The sequence below is a fragment of the Leucoraja erinacea genome, chromosome 12 (assembly GCF_028641065.1).
Source record: "Leucoraja erinacea ecotype New England chromosome 12, Leri_hhj_1, whole genome shotgun sequence".
NCBI classification, from domain to species: Eukaryota; Metazoa; Chordata; class Chondrichthyes; order Rajiformes; family Rajidae; genus Leucoraja; species Leucoraja erinaceus.
Window position 1 is genome coordinate 22,994,931 of NC_073388.1, and position 20,486 is coordinate 23,015,416.

The window sequence follows — 20,486 nt, forward strand, 5'->3', positions numbered from 1 at the left end:
GGAGATATAAGGATGGAGTTAAAGGGAAAGAGAGTATAAGAAAAGTTAAGAGAGACACCAGAATTAACGGGGCAAAAAACTCAGGAAGGGATAAGAGAGTATGGCCAAGTGAAATAGGAATTGATGTGAAAGGTGAGGGGAGTAATGGATTAAAAGTATTATATATGAATGCACGAAGTATAAGAAATAAAGTGGATGAGCTTGAGGCTCAGTTAGAAATTGGCAAGTATGATGTTGTGGGAATTACAGATACATGGCTGCAAGAGGACCACGGCTGGGAACTGAATATTCAAAGGTATACGTCCTATCGATAAGACAGACAGGTGGGCAGAGGGGGTGGGGTTTCCCTGTTGGTGAGGAACGAAATTCAGGTGACATAGAATCAGGAGATGTAGTCAGTATGGATAAAACTGAGGCTCGAAGGGCCGAATGGCCTACTCCTGCACTTAATTTCTAATTTCTATCTACAGGCCTCCAAACGGTAGTCTGGATATAGGGTGCAAGTTGAATCAAGAGTTAAAATTGGCATGTCGCAAAGGTAATGCGACAGTTGTTATGGGAAATTTCAACATGCAGGTAGACTTGGAAAATCAGGTTGGTGCTGGACCCCACGAAAATGGTGTTTGTGGAGTGCCTCCGTGATGGATTCTTAGAGCAGCTTGTACTAGAGCTTACCACGGAGAAGGCAATTCTGGATTTAGTGTTGTGTAATGAACCAGATTTGATAAGGGAACTCGAGGTAAAGGGGCCATTATCCGGTAGGCGGCGCGGCTCTGGCCAGCAGCGGCCTCTGCAGCCTGTCCGCGTTTTTGTTATTTTTTGTCTGTGTTTCTGTGTAGTTTTTGTTATTTTAGGTTGGGGTGTGTGTGTGGGGGGTGGGGGTGGGGTGGGAGGGGGGGGGGGAAACTTTTGAATCTCTCCCTGCACTGGAGACCCGACCTTTTCTTGTCGGGTCTCAGGTGTCGTTGAGGCCGCAACGAGGAGCGGCCTCCAACAGGAAGAAGCCGGGGACTCTGGTGCTACTCACCGTCGCCATCGCGGAGCTGGCCGAGACCGGAGCGGGTGGAGCGGTGGAGGAGCGCTGCTGCTACTGCTGCCGATGCCGCTGCTGCTGCTGAGTCGGAGGCTGCTACTGCGGGTCTGCGGACGGCTCGGACGACCCCGCGCGGCTCCCTGGAGGGAGACCGCTTTTCGGGCTGCTGCAACGGCGAATTCTCCCGCCCGTGTTGCGGGGTCGAAGAGCTCCTGGAGCGGGGCCTAACACCATTGCCCCGCGCGGCTGGAACGGCTGCGGGACTTTGCGAGCGCACACCGGGGGCTCCAACATCAAGACCCGGTGTGCGACCTCGCACCACCCGGCGTGGCTTTAATGGCCGCGGGACAATCGCCATCGCCAGCCGGGGGCTTTGACTTTGACTGTGACATCGGGGGGGGGGGGAGAGTGCAGTGGAGAGATAAGTTTTTTTTGGCCTTCCATCACAGTTATGTGATGGATGTTTATGTTAAATGTAATTATGTTGTGTCTGGGGTCTATTTGTGTGTAATGTATGGCTGCAGAAACGGCATTTCGTTTGGACCCCCAGGGGTCCAAATGACAATTAAATTGACTCTCTTGACATTAGGAAGTAGCAATATGATACATTTTAATCTACAATTTGAGAGGGAGAAGTGAAAATTGGAATTGTCAGTATTACAGTTGAACAAAGGGGACTATGGAGCCACAAGGGAGGAGCTGGCCAAAGTTGACTGGAAAGATACCCTAGTAGGGATGACAGTGGAACAACAATGGCAGTTATTTCTGGGAATAATACAGAAGATGCAGGATCAGCTCATTCCAAAGAGGAAGAAAGATTCCCAAGGGAGTAAGGGGTGACCGTGGCTGACAAGAAAAGTCAAGGACAGTATAAAAATAAAAGAGAAGAAGTATAACATAGCAAAGATGAGCGGAAAGCAGAGGATTGGGAAACTTTTAAAGAGCAACAGAAGATAACTAAACAAGGCAATACAGGGGGAAAAGATGAGGTACGAAGGTAAGCTAGCCAAGAATATAAAGGAGTATAGTAAAAGCTTCTTTAGATATGTGAGTAAAAAATTAGTTAAGACCAAAGTTGGACCCTTGAAGACTGAAACAGGTGAATTTATTATGTGGAACAAGGAAATGGCAGTCGAGTTGAACAGGTACTTTGGACCAATCTTCACAAAAGGAAGAGGATCTAAGGAGGTAGAGGAACTGAAATAAATTTTCATTAGGCGAGAAATAGTATTGGGTAGGCTAATGGGAAGGATGATAAATCCCCTGAGCATGATGGACTGCATCCCAGGGTCCTCAGGGAGGTGGCTCTAGAAATAGTGGACACATTGGTGATCATTTTCTAATGTTCAATAGATTCAGGATCAGTTCCTGTGGATTGGAGGATAGCTAATGTTATCCCACTTTTCAAGAAAGGAGCGAGAGAAAATGGGGAATTACAGACCAGTTAGCCTGACTTCGGTGGTGGGAAAGATGCTGGAGTCAATTATTAAAGAGGTAATAATGTGGCATTTGGATAGCAGTACTAGGATTAGTCCAAGTCAACATGGATTTATGAAAGGGAAATCATGCTTGACTAATCTTCTGGAATTTTTTGAGGATGTGACAATTAAAATGGATGAAGGGGTGCCAGTGGATGTAGTGTATCTAGACTTTCAGAAAGCCTTCGATAAGGTCCCACACGGGACACTGGTGACTAAAATTAGAGCACATGGTATTGGGGGTAGGGTGTTGACATGGATAGAAAATTGGTTGTTAGACAGGAAGCAAAGAGTAGGAGTGAACGGGTCCTTTTCAGAATGGCAGGCAGTGGCGAATGGATTGCCGCAAGGCTCGGTGTTGGGGCCGCAACTGTTTAACATATATATTAATGATTTGGAAGAGGGAATTAGGAGCAACACTTGCAAGTTTGCGGATGACACAAAGCTGGGTGGCAGAGTGAGCTGTGAAGAGGATGTTAGGAGGTTGCAGGGTGACCTGGACAGGTTGAGTGAGTGGGCAGATGCGTGGCAGATGCAGTATAATATAGATAAATGTGAGGTTATCCACTTTGGCGGCAAAAACAAGGGGCAGATTATTATCTCAATGGGGTTAGGTTAGGTAAGGGGGAGGTGCAGCGAGACCTGGGCGTCCTTGTACATCGGTCACTGAAAGTTGGCTTACAGGTACGGCAGGCAGTGAAGAAAGCTAATGGAAAGTTGGCCTTCATAACAAGAGGATTTAAGTATATGAGTAAAGAGGTTCTTCTGCAGTTGTATAGGGCTCTGGTGAGACCACATCTGGAATATTGTGTACAGTTTTGGTCTCCTAATTTGAGGAAGGACATCCTTGTGATTGAGGCAGTGCAGCGTAGGTTCACGAGATTGATCCCTGGGATGGCGGGACTGTCATATGAGGAAAGATTGAAAAGACTAGGCTTGTATTCACTGGAGTTTAGAAGGATGAGGGGGAATCTTATAGAAACATATATGATTATTAAGAGATTGGACACGATAGAGACAGGAAACATGTTTCCGATGTTACTGGAATCCAGAACCAGGGGCCACAGTTTAAGAATAAGGGGTAGGCCATTTAGAACAGAGATGAGGAAAAGCTTTTTCACAAAGAGAGTCGTGAATCTGTGGAATTATTTGCCTGAGAAGGCAGTGGAGGCCAAATCTCTGGATGCTTTCAAGAGGGGGTTAGATAGAGCTCTTAAAGATAGTGGAGTCAGGGGATATAGAGAGAAGGCAGGAATGGGGTACTGATTGCGGATGATCAGTCATGATCATATTGAATGGCGGTGCTGGCTCGAAGGGCCGAATGGCCAACTCCTGCACCTGTTGTCTATTGTCTATTAAGACTCATTCTTTAACCTATCACCCATCATCCTTGTCATCCCTTTACACACCCAAGGTACACAGCCCTTACTTTGAAAACCAATCCACAAGACACAGCAGCCACACTGCAAAAAGCAAAATCTAAAAATCTAATTTGTATGGATAATTTGTTTTAATGATGTGTTTTGAGAAATATTTTTCATTTTGGACATTGGAGTTAATTTTCCTATTCATTTTGAAATCCATCGTGATATTTTTATAATAATTCAAGAAGGTAGTTGGAGCCTCAAGCACATTGAAAGGCAGCATCGCCGAGAGAATACAATGGTTTCTTAGAATTGCACTGCGAGTTATCAACCTAAGTTTTTGTGCTCAGGTCTCTCAAGTGGGATATTAATTTTCAATCTTCAGATGTGAAAGTGATATCTGAATCACTGTTGACACATGTTGAAAAAAACTGTTTTAGAAATTTAAAATGCAATAAGCCAATGCAATAATTTTGTTTTATTCATCATTAATTTTGGTTTACTAACTTCATTGCTACCTCCCATCCAAGTGACCAAGTTCTCCAATATTTAAGGTTCTTTCCCAACTCCACATGTTTTTCCAGAACTAAAATTACTTTAAATAACTTATTTTTTATATGAAACATAACATCAAAGGTGTATCTATAATCTTTAAAACTAATTAATTCCATTAAACAAATCTTAATGGAATTAATTATACAGAATTGTGAGAAAATATTTCTAATCGAAGCGGGTCTTACCTGACCCAGGATAGCAGATATCAGGGAACTTTTTCCACTTCCCACACTGCCACAAATTCCTACCAGGTTACCCTAAACACAAAAGGAGCTACATTTACAAAGCATCCAGAACTTTTAAGACGCTAACAGGAAAAGATAATATACATGCATGGTAGGATGGACAATGGTGGGAAAATACTTCAGCCATGGCAACAAGCAGACCATCAGGAAGAAGGGAAAAGGTAGACCTTATCAACCAGAGGTGGAGGATTTACGATTAAACTGTGGTAGACAAAAAAGCATAACCAGTAGACTTGATGGGCCAAATGGCCTAAGTGGCTCAGTATCCAACTCTACTTTTGCACAAAAGATGTCTTTACAGATATATTTGTCTTTACAGATATATTTGTTACCAAATAATTGCTTCACATGGTGGGAGATGTAATAGTAAAGATTTAAGAAGAGCAGTTGGAACACTTCCCAATACTGTATAAATCCATACATAAATTTAAAGAGGCCCTATTAGTTTTAAAGCAGCAACGACATAGTGACAACCTGAAAGAGATATATAAAGTAAAGAAAAAAGACTGAATTGTGGGACTTTTAGTATATTAGTAGAAATAAAAAGATTACTAGAAAGTAGACATGCTCACAAATGATGGCCTTTCCCAACCACTAATATCAAGAAATTACACTATCCTTTTGAAAAACACTAATCTCAGGATCAAACATTATCCTTTCCCATTTCACCATTTAGAAATTGCCCAACAAACATATTTAAATACTTCATAAGATAAACTACCACTTCTATTTCGCATCTTAAATTTTATGTGTGCCCATCAACAAAATATTGCTGATGCTGGAAATCTAAACAAGTGAGGCAACATCTGTGGAGAGAGCAACTGAATTAGTGGGCTGGGTCATATTCAATGAACTCATGCCTGCACTCACCCTTCTGTACTCCAGCCATCTGGCCAAAGCAACCTACCATGGCAATGTGGCTGCCGATGATATTGCAGCCACTGTTACATAGCCTCAAGCAGAAGAGTCCACATGGGGCAGCTAGGTTTCAAGTGAATGGTGTCAAAGGCCCCGCTCACTATTTTTAAATAATTTGCCTTTTTAATTAAGTTCAGTGAACCCATTCAAATGAATGGATCATGCTACTTACAAAGTATATCCGGTCCTTCTTCTTAATAAATTGCAGAACATCCTTGGATATAGTGGTTAGTCCAGGACTGGGCAAGAGATCAGATGTGTCTGCATCAGAATCCCCAGAACACTTTATTCTGTCATAGTTTTTAGTCCTAGGAGCAGAATTAGGCCATTTGGCTCATCAAGTCTACTCCGCCATTCAATCATGCTGATCTATCTTTCTCTTAACCCCATTCTTCTGTATTATCCCCATTAACCATGACACCTTTAATAATCAGGTATTGGTCAATCTCTGCCTTAAAAATATCCATTGATTTGGCCTCCATAACCGTTGTGGCAATGAATTCCACAGATTCACCACCCTCTGACTGAAGAAATTCTTCCTCATCTCCTTTATAAAGGCACATTTGTTTATCCTGAGGCTATGGCCTACACTCTCCAACTAGCGGAAATATCCACTCCTCATTCACTCTATTCAGGCCTTTCACTATTCGGTAAGTTGCAATGAGGTTCACCCCTCGTCTTTCTAAACTCCAGTGAATACAGGCCCAGTGCCTCAAACACTCTTCATACGCTAACCCAATCATTCCTGGGATCATTCTCATAAACCTCCTCTGGACCTCTCCAACACCAGAACAGCCTTCCTTAGAATTAGGGCCCAAAACTGCTCACAATACTCCAAATGCAGCCTGACCAATGCCTTATAAAGCGTCAGCATTACATCTCTGTTTTTATATTCTAGTCCTCTCTAAATAAATGCTCTCTGTTAAAGTTATGATCTCCCTGACCAGAATTTAAATAATTGTTCCCTTCTTACTGACACATCAACCACAGACTTTCATTCCCATGATATAACAAAGACTTTATTTATGTTTGCTAAATAGTTTTGAATTCATTTACAAAAATAGGTCTCTATGTTCCAAATGAAAAATTAAAAGTGTAGGAATCCTGAAACTTAACATTTTGAAAATATTATTTATGTATACCAAGTGTCATGCAGTCATACAGCGTGGAAAGAGGCCCTTTGGCCCAATTTATCCATGCCAATTAAAATGCACGACCCAGGCTAGTATAATTTGCATTTGCCTGACCCATATCCCCCTGAACCTCTCCTATCCAGTTACGTGGACAAATATATTTTAAAAATGTATCTGCCTCATCAACTTCTTCTGGTAGCTCAATCCATATACCCACCACCCTCTGTTTGAAAATGATGCCCCTTAGATTCCTACCTTTTCCTTCTCAAATTAACCTATGCCCTGCAGTTCTTGACGCTACTACCTTGGGAAAATGATTCTGTGATTCGCCCTTTCTATTCCCCTCATTATTTTATACATCTTTATAAGATCACACCTTAGCCATCTGCATTCAAAAGAATAAAGTCCTAGTCTGCCAAATCTTTTCCTATAGCCGAGATACTTGAGCACTGCCAACACCCCCAACCCAACCCCCCCCCCCCCCCTAAATCTTCTATACGCTCTTTTCAGTGTATGGCATCTTTCCTATAGTAGGGTGACCAAAAGTGAACACTTTCAGAGAACCATGTCCTTATACTCCTGGACCACTCTGTTCTACAATATTCCCCAGTGTCCTACCATTCACTGTGAATGTTCTGCCTTGGTTTGACTTTCCAAAATGCAACACTCCATGGTATTTCTTGATAACCATTTTCAATGTCTATGGTACCGTCTGCAAACTTTCTGATCATACCTTATCGATTCTCATACCTGTTTGACATTTAAGTTGATGTGGTGCAGGGTTGCCTGGAATCTGGGCTTTGGAGATGATAAGTTAACGTGTAGGTTGTCGTGATCAAATTGCAATTTAGTGCCATGCAACAGATGATCATTTTGTTTGACAAGTGAATTTTCTGAGTCAGCTTGAACATAAAGATTCAACTTTTTCTTCTCCATCCCTCTTGCCTTCCTTTGTTTAATCTTCTTCACATCATCCTTGTTTGAATCTGCTTTTCTCTCAAAAGAAGAAGTACTGCTGCTGTCCCATGCCAAGGTAGCATCACAAAATTCTATGTCATTATGTGAGCTAATGGGCTGTTTTCTTACAACTTCTAGTTCTTCCATTAAAAGTAAATGCTATAGAATTGAGAAGAGGGAACAAATTTTGATCAAAGCTCTTCTTGCAATCTTGTTAAAATATTATCAATCTTCTGAATTTAGTACTCGAGGAATACACAAATATTTTAATTTTGTAAGAAATTTCACCTGATCTGGATTTAGATGGGCACTTTTCAAAGATAAAGATGTGACATCAGTTACTAATTGCAATTTAATTGCTCTGATTTTGAGATGGATGAAAAGTTGCCAATTTGATTTAATTTGGTAATTCCTCACATCTCTGCTAACTGAAAGCACATTCATCTGCATATGTGGCAATTTATAGACATTTGTTGAATTTTTAATTCAATTAATTCCTCCTTACTTTTTCTCTTGTGAAAGTTTTGTCTAGAAGATTATTTCCAGAATTAATGTGCAACATATCTTACATTTCCTTCAAATGCAACATAAATAGAAATAGGTATACAAAATAGATTCAGATGTAGGTTGCCAATTTGCTATTCCCCTTCCAATGAGACACTGGGATTTATTTCCAAAGCTACTGAATTCAAAAGTAGAACAGGCCAAACTGAATATATTGTACTGAGTACATGCTGGCGCCCATACTATAAAAAAGATACAGAAATACTGGAAGAATTGTAAAATGAAGAGTTACAATGACCAGAAAGAAGAGATTATTGATATCATGAAATATTGAAAAGGTTGGAGCCTTTTCCCCGTACATGAGAAAACATAAAACTAACTTAACTGAGGTCTTTAAAATTATTAATGGGTTATGTAGGTTGAAATGTTTCCACTTGAGTTGAAATCCAAAACTCAAGGCTAAAAATTCAAGATCATTGCAGATAAATCTAACTTGAAAATAAGGTGAAACGTTTTAATTCCTCGTGGTCGGAGTGCAGAACTTTCTAGCTAAGGAAGCTGAGGAAAATAATTTAGCATCTTTCAAAAGGAAACTACATCAAATAATATGGTATGGGACACTGAATATGAAAGCGTTTAAAATAAATTACAGGTCTATGATAGCCGAGTCAAGTGGAATGAAAGAAGCTTAAGCATATAAATACTGCAAAAAAGTCTAATTTAGCACTGAATTGCTTTTTTTTTGTATTATTCAGCATAATGCCATTGTAATGTAAAATAGTGAGTTCAACCCAAATGAGAGCTCCATGTTATTTTCTGTTGCGCAGAATACCCAACAGATGGTGCAAATTACAGAGGAATTTGTAGACAAATTCATGATTGGGTTGAAGATTTAAATCTTACATATTTAAAACAAAATGTTAATTTTAAGAGGAATTACGAGGACTTCAAATGGACAAGAAAAAAATAACTTAATTTGAAGTTAATGGATAAAATGGACAAATTTGTTCATGCATTTACAAAATTCTGATTTGCAAGCTTGGCAATTCTTTAAATTCGGACAAGATCTTGGCAGTGCTGGTTTTTAACTAATGAAAGCCTTGCCGGGCAAAACATATGGTCTAATAGCAACTGCTGAATAGCCACAAATACAGCTGTTTTAGTCAACAAATACTGTTTTAGTCAAATTCATTGTTTGTAGAAATTGCCTTAGTTTCAATCGGTAAATGGTATTTAGACTGGAATCTTTAATTAGCAAACACTTTACACCATTCAGTAAAGAAAAGTATTTAAAATAAGCATTAAAAAATTAAACTCTGCTTTTTGTTATCATTTAGCATTAAAGCCACAAAAAGGCATTAAAAATGTCAGGATACCTTTTTAAGGGCCTGTCCCACTGTACGAGGTAATTCAAGAATTCTCCCGAGTTTCCCCTGATTCGAACTCGGAGAATTACAGTAATAGCCGCTCGTAGGTACGGGGCACACGTGGCCATTTTTCAACATGTTGAAAAATCTTCATGAGCTTATCGTGTTTCCAGAGTACCTGCCATTAGCGTTACAAGCCGCTAAGAGACGTCCTGAGCTCCGACGTACCCGCTACGAACATTCCATGTACTTACCATGAGCTTGATTTTTTTTTAAACTCGGGAGAATGCTTAAATAACTTCGTACAGTGGGACAGGCCCTTACAAGTCAGAGCAGGAGGATTGAGTAAGCATATAATCATTTTTTAAAAATCAATTATTCTCAGGGGAAAGCAGACAGCTGAATAAATAGTTGCGACAAAATAAGTGAATTCAACACATTTTGTATCATTTTGTTGGAGATTCTCCTTTCTCAAAAGGCAAAGTATAAATACACCTACATTTGGAGAATTAAAACATCCTATTAACGTTATAGATTGAGTTCTATTAAATATTTGAGGGGCATGCTTGGTATCCTCAATCACAATCTTTAATCTGTCATTTGCACTATAGTTGGAGATGTATCAGCTGTGGCTCAGTGGGTAGCACTCAAATCGTTCAGTCACAATTAGATCTTATTCCAGCAATTTAAGTATAAATACAAGGCTGACATTTTGGTTCAATACTGTGTGTGTGCTATGCTGTTGGACACATCTCATTTGAGAAGTAACAGCAAACTTCATGTGTCCCTGCTGCAAGCATACATTTCCTACCAAATAATGCTACAAAGGCAGTAGTGTGGTCCTTTTGACTCTTGAACAGTCTTTTAGGTTAACTTAACTGGATGTGACTAATAGATTCAGGGATAATCAACATTATCAATAGATATCAATGTACTATCTTAAATATACTACAACACTTGCAAGGTAAATGAGTATTTCATTGAAGTTCAAAAATTATACCTTAAATCTGCCCACAGCAACAGATGCCTCTGACAGGGCTTTCACAGATATGGGTGTAATTTTCAAGGCAAAGGTCATTGCATTGAAGATTGCAACAACTGTAAATGCCTATATATGTAAAAAAAAAAAAAATTAGAATGACAAAGAAAATAGAAAATGCTGGAATGTGGAATAATCATGCAGTATCCAATAAAGCAAAACCTATTGATATTTTAGATAGAAATTTAATTTGAACATTAGATTTAATGTAGGTTAAAGACTTAATATTCAAATTGATGATAACTTTTAATCACAAAATAAACATGGTAAATCTTTTATAAATCATTTACTTGCCCTAAAAAACAATCTTCAAAATGTACTACCAGTAAATACTCAAAATGATACGTGGATCTGTAATCTGGAAGAGAGGGACTGCTTCATTTGTGAACATTTAATGAAATAACAAGCGAAGCAATAACCTACATGAAACATTCATAACATGAGTGTGGAACAACACAATGTTATACTGTATATGTGATATCAGTTTAAAATTAATTACAATGTTGAATACAATTTGAGCAGTATTGTAGCAGCAATTACATATTAGATGATTCTCAGTGAACTCGCTAAATTCTTTATCATGAGGAATGGTACATTAAATTAACAGAGCATGGCAAACTAATGCTGCTTCAAAATGATATAATACATGTTTTCTATAATCAAGAATTCGTGATGTGAAAAATATACGCTGGGTGCGCTGGGATGCATCCTCAGTGATGTGACCTGGGGTCATTGGGTGTTTCGGGTCTCACAACATCAGACACCCTTGCCTAGGCGACCCAGCCGGGGTTGATCAGGCCCCGACTTGCGTCGAGCAGCAACCGCCCACGGATCAGCCATCTTAATAACTACTCTGCAGGGGTTGGGAGACTCTAGTGCGTGGAGGGACTGGGCTCTGTGGGGTGAATCCTGGATGGGCTCCTCCTGTGTCTCCAATCTATCTTGCATAATCAATCAAGAAAAAGACCCTCCCTTTGTTCATTTCACAATAAAAGAAAACTTGACAGGGATCTTAAGGGTAGAATTGGTCTTTGGAAGAAATAGGGAAAGTTTTGATCAGGTGTTCTTGTGAGGGGTTCAGGGATGTGATTGAATTGTGGAAGGCCAACAGATTGGCGCTTGGGAAGGGAGTAGATGAGGGGGAGATTGGGAAGCCCAAGTGGGAACTGCTAACAGGGCTATGCATTTCTTCATAGAAAGTCCCAGCTGAAGTGAATTTCCAGTGCCAAACCCCAAGGCCAAAAATTGTTCAAACAGCCCTCCTTTATGTAGTTCCAAAATATGGCTTTCATGTGCAATGAAAGGCTGCTTCTGTGTAAGTGGTCCACACCAGCAGTGCATGGAAATTATGGTAGTGGCATCCAGGTATTTGCTAGGATGCTGTGCATGTGCCTAATGGGCCTGTCCCACTTAGGCTATTTTTCAGCGGACTGCAGAATACATGACTTTTTTCAATTACATTTGATCATATTAGGTACATAAACATTATGTTATGCAATACAATTCATGTGCCCGTGACATCTCATGGTCTTCTATTCCAAGAACACAATGCTTCACCAATATATTAGCATTTAGGCCAAGCCCTCATATCCCATGATGAATCTATCAGCCTTAACCATGCATCTGAAATGCTTTCATGTTACAGTATTTCTGTTTAATAGAACTATGATTGTGTTTACCTGAGCTGCATTTAAATCATATCCCATTGCCATGTGTAGTGTGAATGTGCAGCTACTGGATACAACAACCACAATTGGAGCAACTCCAACTGTGATACTCTGCACATAGCCAGCTTTTTCCAAAAAGTGTCTCTCTCTGCTTCTGATCACTGCAAGGAGAAATGAATATTATCATGTCATTATTATTGATAGGCAGATGTTTGGACAAAGGCCTGAGTTGAAAAGACAAAAGGAATGAGATAAGGATAGAATAATTACAAATTGTGAAGCCAGAGAAAGGATTGCAGGTGCAAATTGACAGAGGGGTAATCCAGGCATAAGTGAACCAAATAACTGAGCCAATATGTCAGTTATTAAATCAATGAAGCCTATTATACCAATAAATACAGCATTATAGGCAGCTAAGCCAGACATTTATAAATTAAACCTGTTAAAGCTGAATATCATGAATCAAAAATCTGTTTACAGTATTGATACATTGCATACATATGTTAATATACTGACTATCTATGGAATTTAGTCCTCTACGGACAGTGATTTATAACCCAGGAACTGAAGTCCAAAATCCCATGCTGACATAATGAGAATTTGGATTAAATTAAAAAATCTAATATTAAGATATTAGTGAAAGTTGTAAAATAAAACCCAACAGGTTATTTATGTTGTTTGAAAAGGACGTGATTCAGTCCCACAATAACACCACGTTATAATTGAAATGTTCAATGGTCTAGCATGCCACGCCTTTATATAAGACACCTGGAAACCATTAATAATTGGGCAACCTTCCCACAGGCAACCTTCCCACTAAGATTATTGATTATCACATTAAACTTACCGCGAACCTTCTCGGCAAACAGTTTTTCCCAGGTGTACATCTTAATGAACTTCATGCAGTTTAGAATTTCATTCATCAGCCGCACACGTCTGTCTGTGACTGCAATACATTGCTTCCTGAAATAAGTTGTCAACCTGGACATAAACATCTAAGAAAACAAGAGAAAGATACATTGCCTGTCAAGGTTACATCGAGAAGTGAGCAAAAATGATGAATTCAAATACAATCAATCATTGTGGGTTTCTTTCTCCAACCATACGTTCTCTTCACAGGCTTAATTAACACCATTGGCCAAGATTGTTGCAACAAAAACATCAGTGGATAAGAGAGGTAATCACGAATTTAGAATGATCCATGTCATCTGTCACAAAAAGATTAATCCTCATACAATATCTGACAAGTGAATAACTACTCAGTATGAACAAATAAAAAATAAAATGCTGATGAATAATAAATCTGCCTGTATCTGAGACAAGAAAATACAAGTCAATGTTTGTGATCAGGATTTTTACAGAACTGGAAAAAAATCGAGTGAACAAGTATTTTAATAAAATACTAAAGGAAAAGTGATAAAATGGAGACAAAATTTGGTTAGCTGCAGAAAATAAAGGGTAATGTTTGATGGGTACCTTGTGTTTGGAAGACTGTTTTGAGTGGGATTTCACAAGATTGTATAGTCCAGAATCTGGTTTAAACTAGCATCTGCAGTTCCTTCTTACACAGTTTACTCCTTCCCTTGGTTGTTGTAATATATATTGATGATTCAGACTAAAATGTAAGGGGCATGATAAAGAAGTTTGCAGATGATTTTAAAAAAAGGCTTTGTAGTTAATGGAGAGGAGAAATTCTTCAGAATAAAGATATACCGAAGGTTTGTAGAAAGGAACTGCAGATGCTTGTTTATATCAAAAGTAAGCACAAAGTGCTCGAGTAATTCAGGCACCATCTCTGGAGAAAAGGATGGGTGACGTTATGGGTCAGGACCCTTCTTCAAATTTGCCAATGGTTTAGTTAGCTCAATAGAAAAGTGACCCACATAAGTTTTGATGAATTTGGGAAAATGTAATAAAGTAAGAATACAAATAAACAGGATTATATTGAGTGTTGTGGAGGATTAAAGCAACATAGAACATAGCTCAACAACCCTTAAAGATGATTCAAAATCTTCATAGAATGTAAATTCAGGGATGCTGGAAGTGTGAGTAACATTAGCAAGACCACAGCCTGAGTACTTTGTCAGGACTGAAACCACACCACAGGAAAGATGTGCATGCTTTGGACAGGATATAGAGTTACATTACAAACATCATACCAAGATTGGAAAATTGTAGCTCTGAAGATTGGAAAATTTTAGACAGAAGAGACTGGAATCTGATGCTGGAATCTGAGCAAAACGTGAGTTGAACTTGAGTTTCTCTAACATGTTATTTTTTGGAAAAGTTCAGATTGTTTTCTTTAAAACAAGTAATTGTGAGATAGACTTAATTGAGATAATTAAAACTATGACAGGCCTGGATAGAGTAAATGGGAAAGATGGATTTCATTTGGTTAGCAGACCAAAAATCAGGATGTGCAGATTTAAATAGTTGGTAAAAGGACTCGTTTAGTTTAGTTTAAAGATCCAGCATGGAAACAGATCGTTCGGCCCACTGAGATCATGCTGACCATCAATCAAATGTTCACACCATTTCTACGTAATCCCATTTCCACATCACTCTCTACACATTAGGGACAATTATACAGATACCAATTAACCTGCAAACTGGCATGTCTTTCGGATGTTGGAGGAAATAGGAGCACCCAGAGGAAACCCACGTGGTCACAGGGAGAAAGTACCTGAGGTCAGGATTGAACCAGGGTTTCTGGGGGTGTGAGGCAGCAGAAACCAGCTGTTCCATTGTGCAACCCACTAAAATGAAGAAGAAAATATTTTTCACCCACAGGGTCATAAAAGTCTGGAACTCAAACAGCGAACTGGTTCCTGTTTTTGTAATCTGCATGGCAAAAAATGGTCACGTAGTAACAAATGTTTGTGTGCCAATTTAAAAAATGCTCATCAAATCAATTACATTTTGCAAGTTACATAATATTTATAATTTCCCTTTCTTCTTATGTGTGACACACACGTACGTATGCACGTTCTGCTTGGAGCTCTAGCCTGAATCCTCAGAGACGAACAATTTATAAATCCAACCATCCGCTAACTTCCTCCAATTACTGATTATTCCCCGAGTACCAAAATTCTCACATTGTGACAACAAAGTGGCGTGTCAAGCAAAACATACTTTCCAACCTGACTAAAGAGCCTAGACTGATGACACAAGAACACAACTCCCGATAAAGATACGACCCCCTCACTCCAAAATCCCGAGCATCCAAACATTTACCCCATCTAGTCCACCTACTGATCTCAGCCCATTGAACATCCTCTATTTCCGATCCTCTCCACTTTTGTCCAAATTACCTCTGTAGCTCCTACCTCTGATTTCCTCCCCCATTTGTGCATGACCCAACCCAGGTCTCAACCTATTAAGGCTGAGAGTGAATCTGTGGAGTTTGTGACAGGAAACAATGGACCACAGAGGGAGCGCTCTCAAACCAAACAGACATCTAATACAAATGTACTGACCTGTTTCTGTATTAGTGGAAGAAATATTCAAGTAAATAGGAACAAATAAATTGAGCCCCAGATTTAGGAATCAATTACATGCATTAGGTCTGCTGGTGTATATCTCATTACCTATAATTAAATATATCCAACATCATTATATGATAATAGGGAAGGATGCTCTCCCATTTAGACTTTAGACTTTACACTTTAGAGAAACAGCACCGGAAACAGGCCTTTCGGCCCACTGAGTCCACGCCGAACGGCGATGACCCCGCATACCTGCGCTATCCTACACACTAGGGGCAATTTACAATTTTTACCAAAGCCAATTAACCTACAAACCTGCACGCATTTGGACTGCGGGAGGAAACCCGAGCACCTGGAGAAAACCCATGCAGTCACAAGGAGAATGTACAAACTCTGTGCAGACAGTAACCATAGTCAGGATCAACCCGGGAATTTAGCGCTGTAAAGCAACAACTCTACCACTGCGCCATCGTGCTGCCCCACGACGATTTCGAAGGAAGATCAACAAAACTTGAAAAAACAACATAAATGAAATTTACATAGAAACATAGAAAATAGGTGCAGGAGGAGGCCATTCGGCCCTTCGAGCCAGCACCGCCATTCATTGTAATCATGGCTGAACGTTCCCTATCAATAACCCATGCCTGCCTTCTCCCCATATCCCTTGACTCCACTAGCCCCTAGAGCTCTATCTAACTCTCTCTTAAATCCATCCAGTGACTTGCCCTCCACTGCCCTCAGTGGCAGGGAATTCCATAAATTCACAACTCTCTGGGTGAAAACGTTTTTTCTCACCTCAGTCTTAAATGACCTCCCCTTTACATTGTTCTTTTCTATTGAAGCAGTGGTGCATAATTAGGAGGAAAAAGTAATTCCCATCATGTTTTCAGTATCACATATTTACTCTGTCGCTTAGCCAAAATGTTTCAATATTTTTGCTAAACAATTGGAAATGTCAAAATGCCTTTAATGCCAAATGCGCCTTCAAGCTAAAGACATTGGATGTCATTCAAATTATGTTTTGAAAGGATTCGGTGCTTACCAGTAATGGATAGATAAGAATGAAAACAGCAGACCCCAGCAGAGCAGTAGGGCCGAGAAACAAAGCTGTATAGATAATTCCTAGCATGGCAACAAGAGGACCTCCTGTCAACATGGAACCCACAGAGGCCGCTTCAAAGAGACGTTGTCCATCATTTGAGCAGATGTTCACCAACTAAAAGAGAATGAGAAGGTAAATGTTAAATTCTGTAATGTCTAAATAAAAATATATTGAATCAAATAAATTCAGAATGGTTACAGCAGAAAAAGATGCCAGTCAACCCACTAAGTCTTTAGTTTTCTTTAGTAAATGCGGTATCGCCCCTGCTCTCGTGGATAGATCCCAACAAACCCACTTCCTATCAGTCCTGTAGTTCTGCACTCGCTTTCTATCCCTCTAGATGGAACAAGGATTGAGAACCCCGGTCCTGACCTTTCACTTCACCAGCCTACGCATCTGACACATCATTCTCTGACACTTCCGCCACCTTCAACGTGATCCCACCACCAGACAACATCTTCCCATCCCCTTCCCACTCGCCTTGCACAAAGACCACTCCCTTTGTGACTCCTTAGTTTACTCATCCCTTCCCACGCAAACCACCATGCATCCCTTCCCACGCAAGCCACATGGTACTTTTCCCTGCAAGCATAGAAGATGCAACCCCCCTCCCTCACATTCATCCATGGACCCAGCTGTCCATCCTGGTGAGACATTTGTTCATGTTCACCTCTAACCTCATCGACTGCATTCAGTGTTCCCGATGTGGCCTCCTGTACAATGGTGAGATCAAGTATAGACTTGGTGACACTTTTGCCGAACACTTGCGCTTGGTCAGCCCAGACCTACTGGATCTCATGGTTGGTAACCATTTGAACTCCTCTTCCCACTCCCATACTGACCATTTTGTCCTGGGCCTCTTCCAGTGCCAGAGTGAGGCCACGTGCATGCCCTCGGGCCGACTGCTATGGAGAGGAGACAGTTTCCCACCTCTTCGCAAAGTGTGGATTTGCAAAGAGTCTGGAGAAGTTTGCAAGGATCCCTGTCACGGTTTATTCTAAACAGCTCCGTAACAGAGAACTCTTGTGATTTACGGACTGTTCCCAGAGACGCTTCAGAAATGAACATCAAGTGCTACTGGAAGGTGATCGACTCAGTGAAAGACACCCTTTGGTCTACCCGAACTTTGTTGACCTCCCAGCAGAGCAAGATGTCCGCCAGGGAATGTTGCATCTGGCCCACTTCAGACTGCAGGAGGACGTGCTGAGGAACGCACTGAATCTTGGTGCAGCCAACGCCAAGGCTCTGTGGGTGAGGGCAACAGTCTCGGGTCCATCGTTGCTGGACATTGGGGGGGGTGGTGAGGTGGAGACGTCCCTCCAAATAAGGGATGGGATTTCACGCCTGGGTGCCACAAGAGTGGCAAGGGTGTGGGGTAAAATTGTGTGATTTATGTAAACACTATGTGTAGCCTCCGAGTGTGTTGGAAGAATTCTTTGCACAGTTCATATATTGTATATATTTTTTACTTGAATAAAGTTTATTTTGATAAAAGATAAAAAACAAAAAAGATTGACGCCAAATGCAAACTGCTGGATCTCACGGTTGCAAACCATATTAACCCCTCCTCCCATTCCCATACTGACCTTTCTGTTCTGGGCCTCCTCTATTGCCAGAGTTAGGCCACACATAAACAGCATCTTTATTCCACCTGGGTAGCTTACAACGTAATGTTATGAACATTGAATTCTCCAATTTTTGGTAACCTACAAATAATCCTCAAACCCCCCAACCCCCTACCCGGATTCATACCCATTTCTCCCCGTTCCCCCTCCCCTTCCACCGATATTCCTTCCTCTAGCTTCGCAATTCACACCTCCTCTGTCCTTATCTTACACCTTATGTCTTTTCTTCTCTGGAATTTATTTAACCATCTGCCTATTGGCAAATAAATGCTGATAGTCCATTCCAGAATGTGTGTGTGCGCAAAATAAATTCTCACATCATTTGGTTCTTTTGCAAATCAATTTCTATTCCATTTACTAGTGGATAGGAAGGATCTGTAAATTGTTAGTCTCCAAGGATTCAGGCTAAAACTCCAAACAGATTGTGTTTTGTATGTGTGTGCATGTGCATATATGTCGGACATAAGAAGGAAAATAATACATTTTATATTACTTGCCATATGTCATTGATTTCCATTTACATTTTATTTGAGCCCTGTCCCAAAGGGAACGTTTTATCTACACTGTCAAATCCACTCATTATTTTAAAATATCTATCATATCTTCTTGCAAACCCTTGAGGAGAACAACCCCAGCTTCTCCAACTATCCACATAAGGGAATGTAATACTGAGGCTCTATGTGCTGATCAGGCCACATTTGGAATATTGTGAGCAATTTTGGGTACCATATCTGAGGAAGGATGTGCTGGCTCTGGAGAGGGTCCAGAAGAGGCTTTATAAGAATGATCCCAGGAATGAGTAGGTTGACATATGATGAACATTTGATGGCACTGGACCTGTACTCGCTGGAGTTTAGAAGAATGAAGGGGGACCTCATTGAAACAGACAGACAGTGAAAGGCTTGGATAGAGTGGATGGGGAGAGGATGTTTCCACTAGTGGGAGAGTCTAGGATTAGAGGTCATAGTCTCAGAATTAAAGGACGTTCTTTTTGGAAGGAGATGAGGAGGAATTAATTTAGTCAGAGGGTGGTGAATCTGTGGAATTCATTGTGGAATTCTTTGCCAGATGTCAGTGGATATATTTAAGGCAGAGATCCTTGATTAGTATGAGTGTCAGAGGTTATGGGAGAAGGCAGGAGAATGTGGTTCGGAGGGAAAGGTAGATCAGCCATGATTGAATGGCAGAGTGGACTTGATGGGCCAAATGGCCTAATTCTGCTCATTTCATTTATGAACATGAACTTATAACTGAAGTCCTTCATCCCTGGAATCTCTTTTGTATCCTCTCAAAGGCTTATACATCATTCTCGGTTTGGCATCAGAAGTTGGACCAATTAATCGTTTATTCTGTGCCTCTATTTATGAAGCTCAAGATAGTATATGCATTTAAAATGACTCTTTCTGTCTGTTCTGCCATTTTCAAACTTAATTCTGCTTCCCATTCCTCCATAGACCTTTTTGTTCTAGTTCTCCTCCATTGTCAGAGTGAGACTAAATGAAAATTGGAGGAACAGCATCTCACATTTTGCTTGGGCAGATTACAGCTCAGTGGAATGAATATTGATTTCACACTTCAGGTAGCTCCAGCCTTCCTTCCCCCACCCAACTCGCACTAGCTTCTCGTTTTCACCCTATAAACAGCTAACAATGGCCTGTTTTCTTTATCATAATATCATGATATTATGATAATGATATTATATATGTCTATAATAATATGTCTATAATATTATATATATAATAATATATGTTCCATTTACTGCCTATGATGCCCTATTTTGACCACCTACCTAAAACTAACGATTTTCTCTCTTGTCGTTAGTTTGCTATACTTAAAATTATTCTGCTCTTGATTTTCCATACCAAAATTTATCGCCTTCATGACAATCTTTAAAATGTTTCCTTTGCCCATCTATTCAACAAAAAGAAGTACATTGGAATATTTAATTCCAAACCTGATTTTTATTTCATAATATTAAAATAGATATATTTAATTAAAGAGGTAAACATATTTT

General features: G+C 40.1%; 1 protein-coding gene across 2 annotated transcripts in view; it reads right to left on the reverse strand.

Moving 5' to 3' along the window:
* Positions 1-20,486, reverse strand: part of LOC129702175 (ATP-binding cassette sub-family C member 5-like) — a 95,619-nt gene that overhangs the window by 50,726 nt on the left and 24,407 nt on the right. For both annotated transcript variants that reach the window (XM_055643792.1, XM_055643793.1), the window contains 6 exons: positions 16,788-16,961; positions 13,108-13,255; positions 12,273-12,421; positions 10,555-10,662; positions 7,477-7,842; positions 4,616-4,687 (listed from right to left, as the gene is read on the reverse strand). In XM_055643792.1, coding sequence (XP_055499767.1) covers positions 4,616-4,687; positions 7,477-7,842; positions 10,555-10,662; positions 12,273-12,421; positions 13,108-13,255; positions 16,788-16,961 — 1,017 coding nt within the window. The remainder of the gene's footprint in view (positions 1-4,615; positions 4,688-7,476; positions 7,843-10,554; positions 10,663-12,272; positions 12,422-13,107; positions 13,256-16,787; positions 16,962-20,486) is intronic.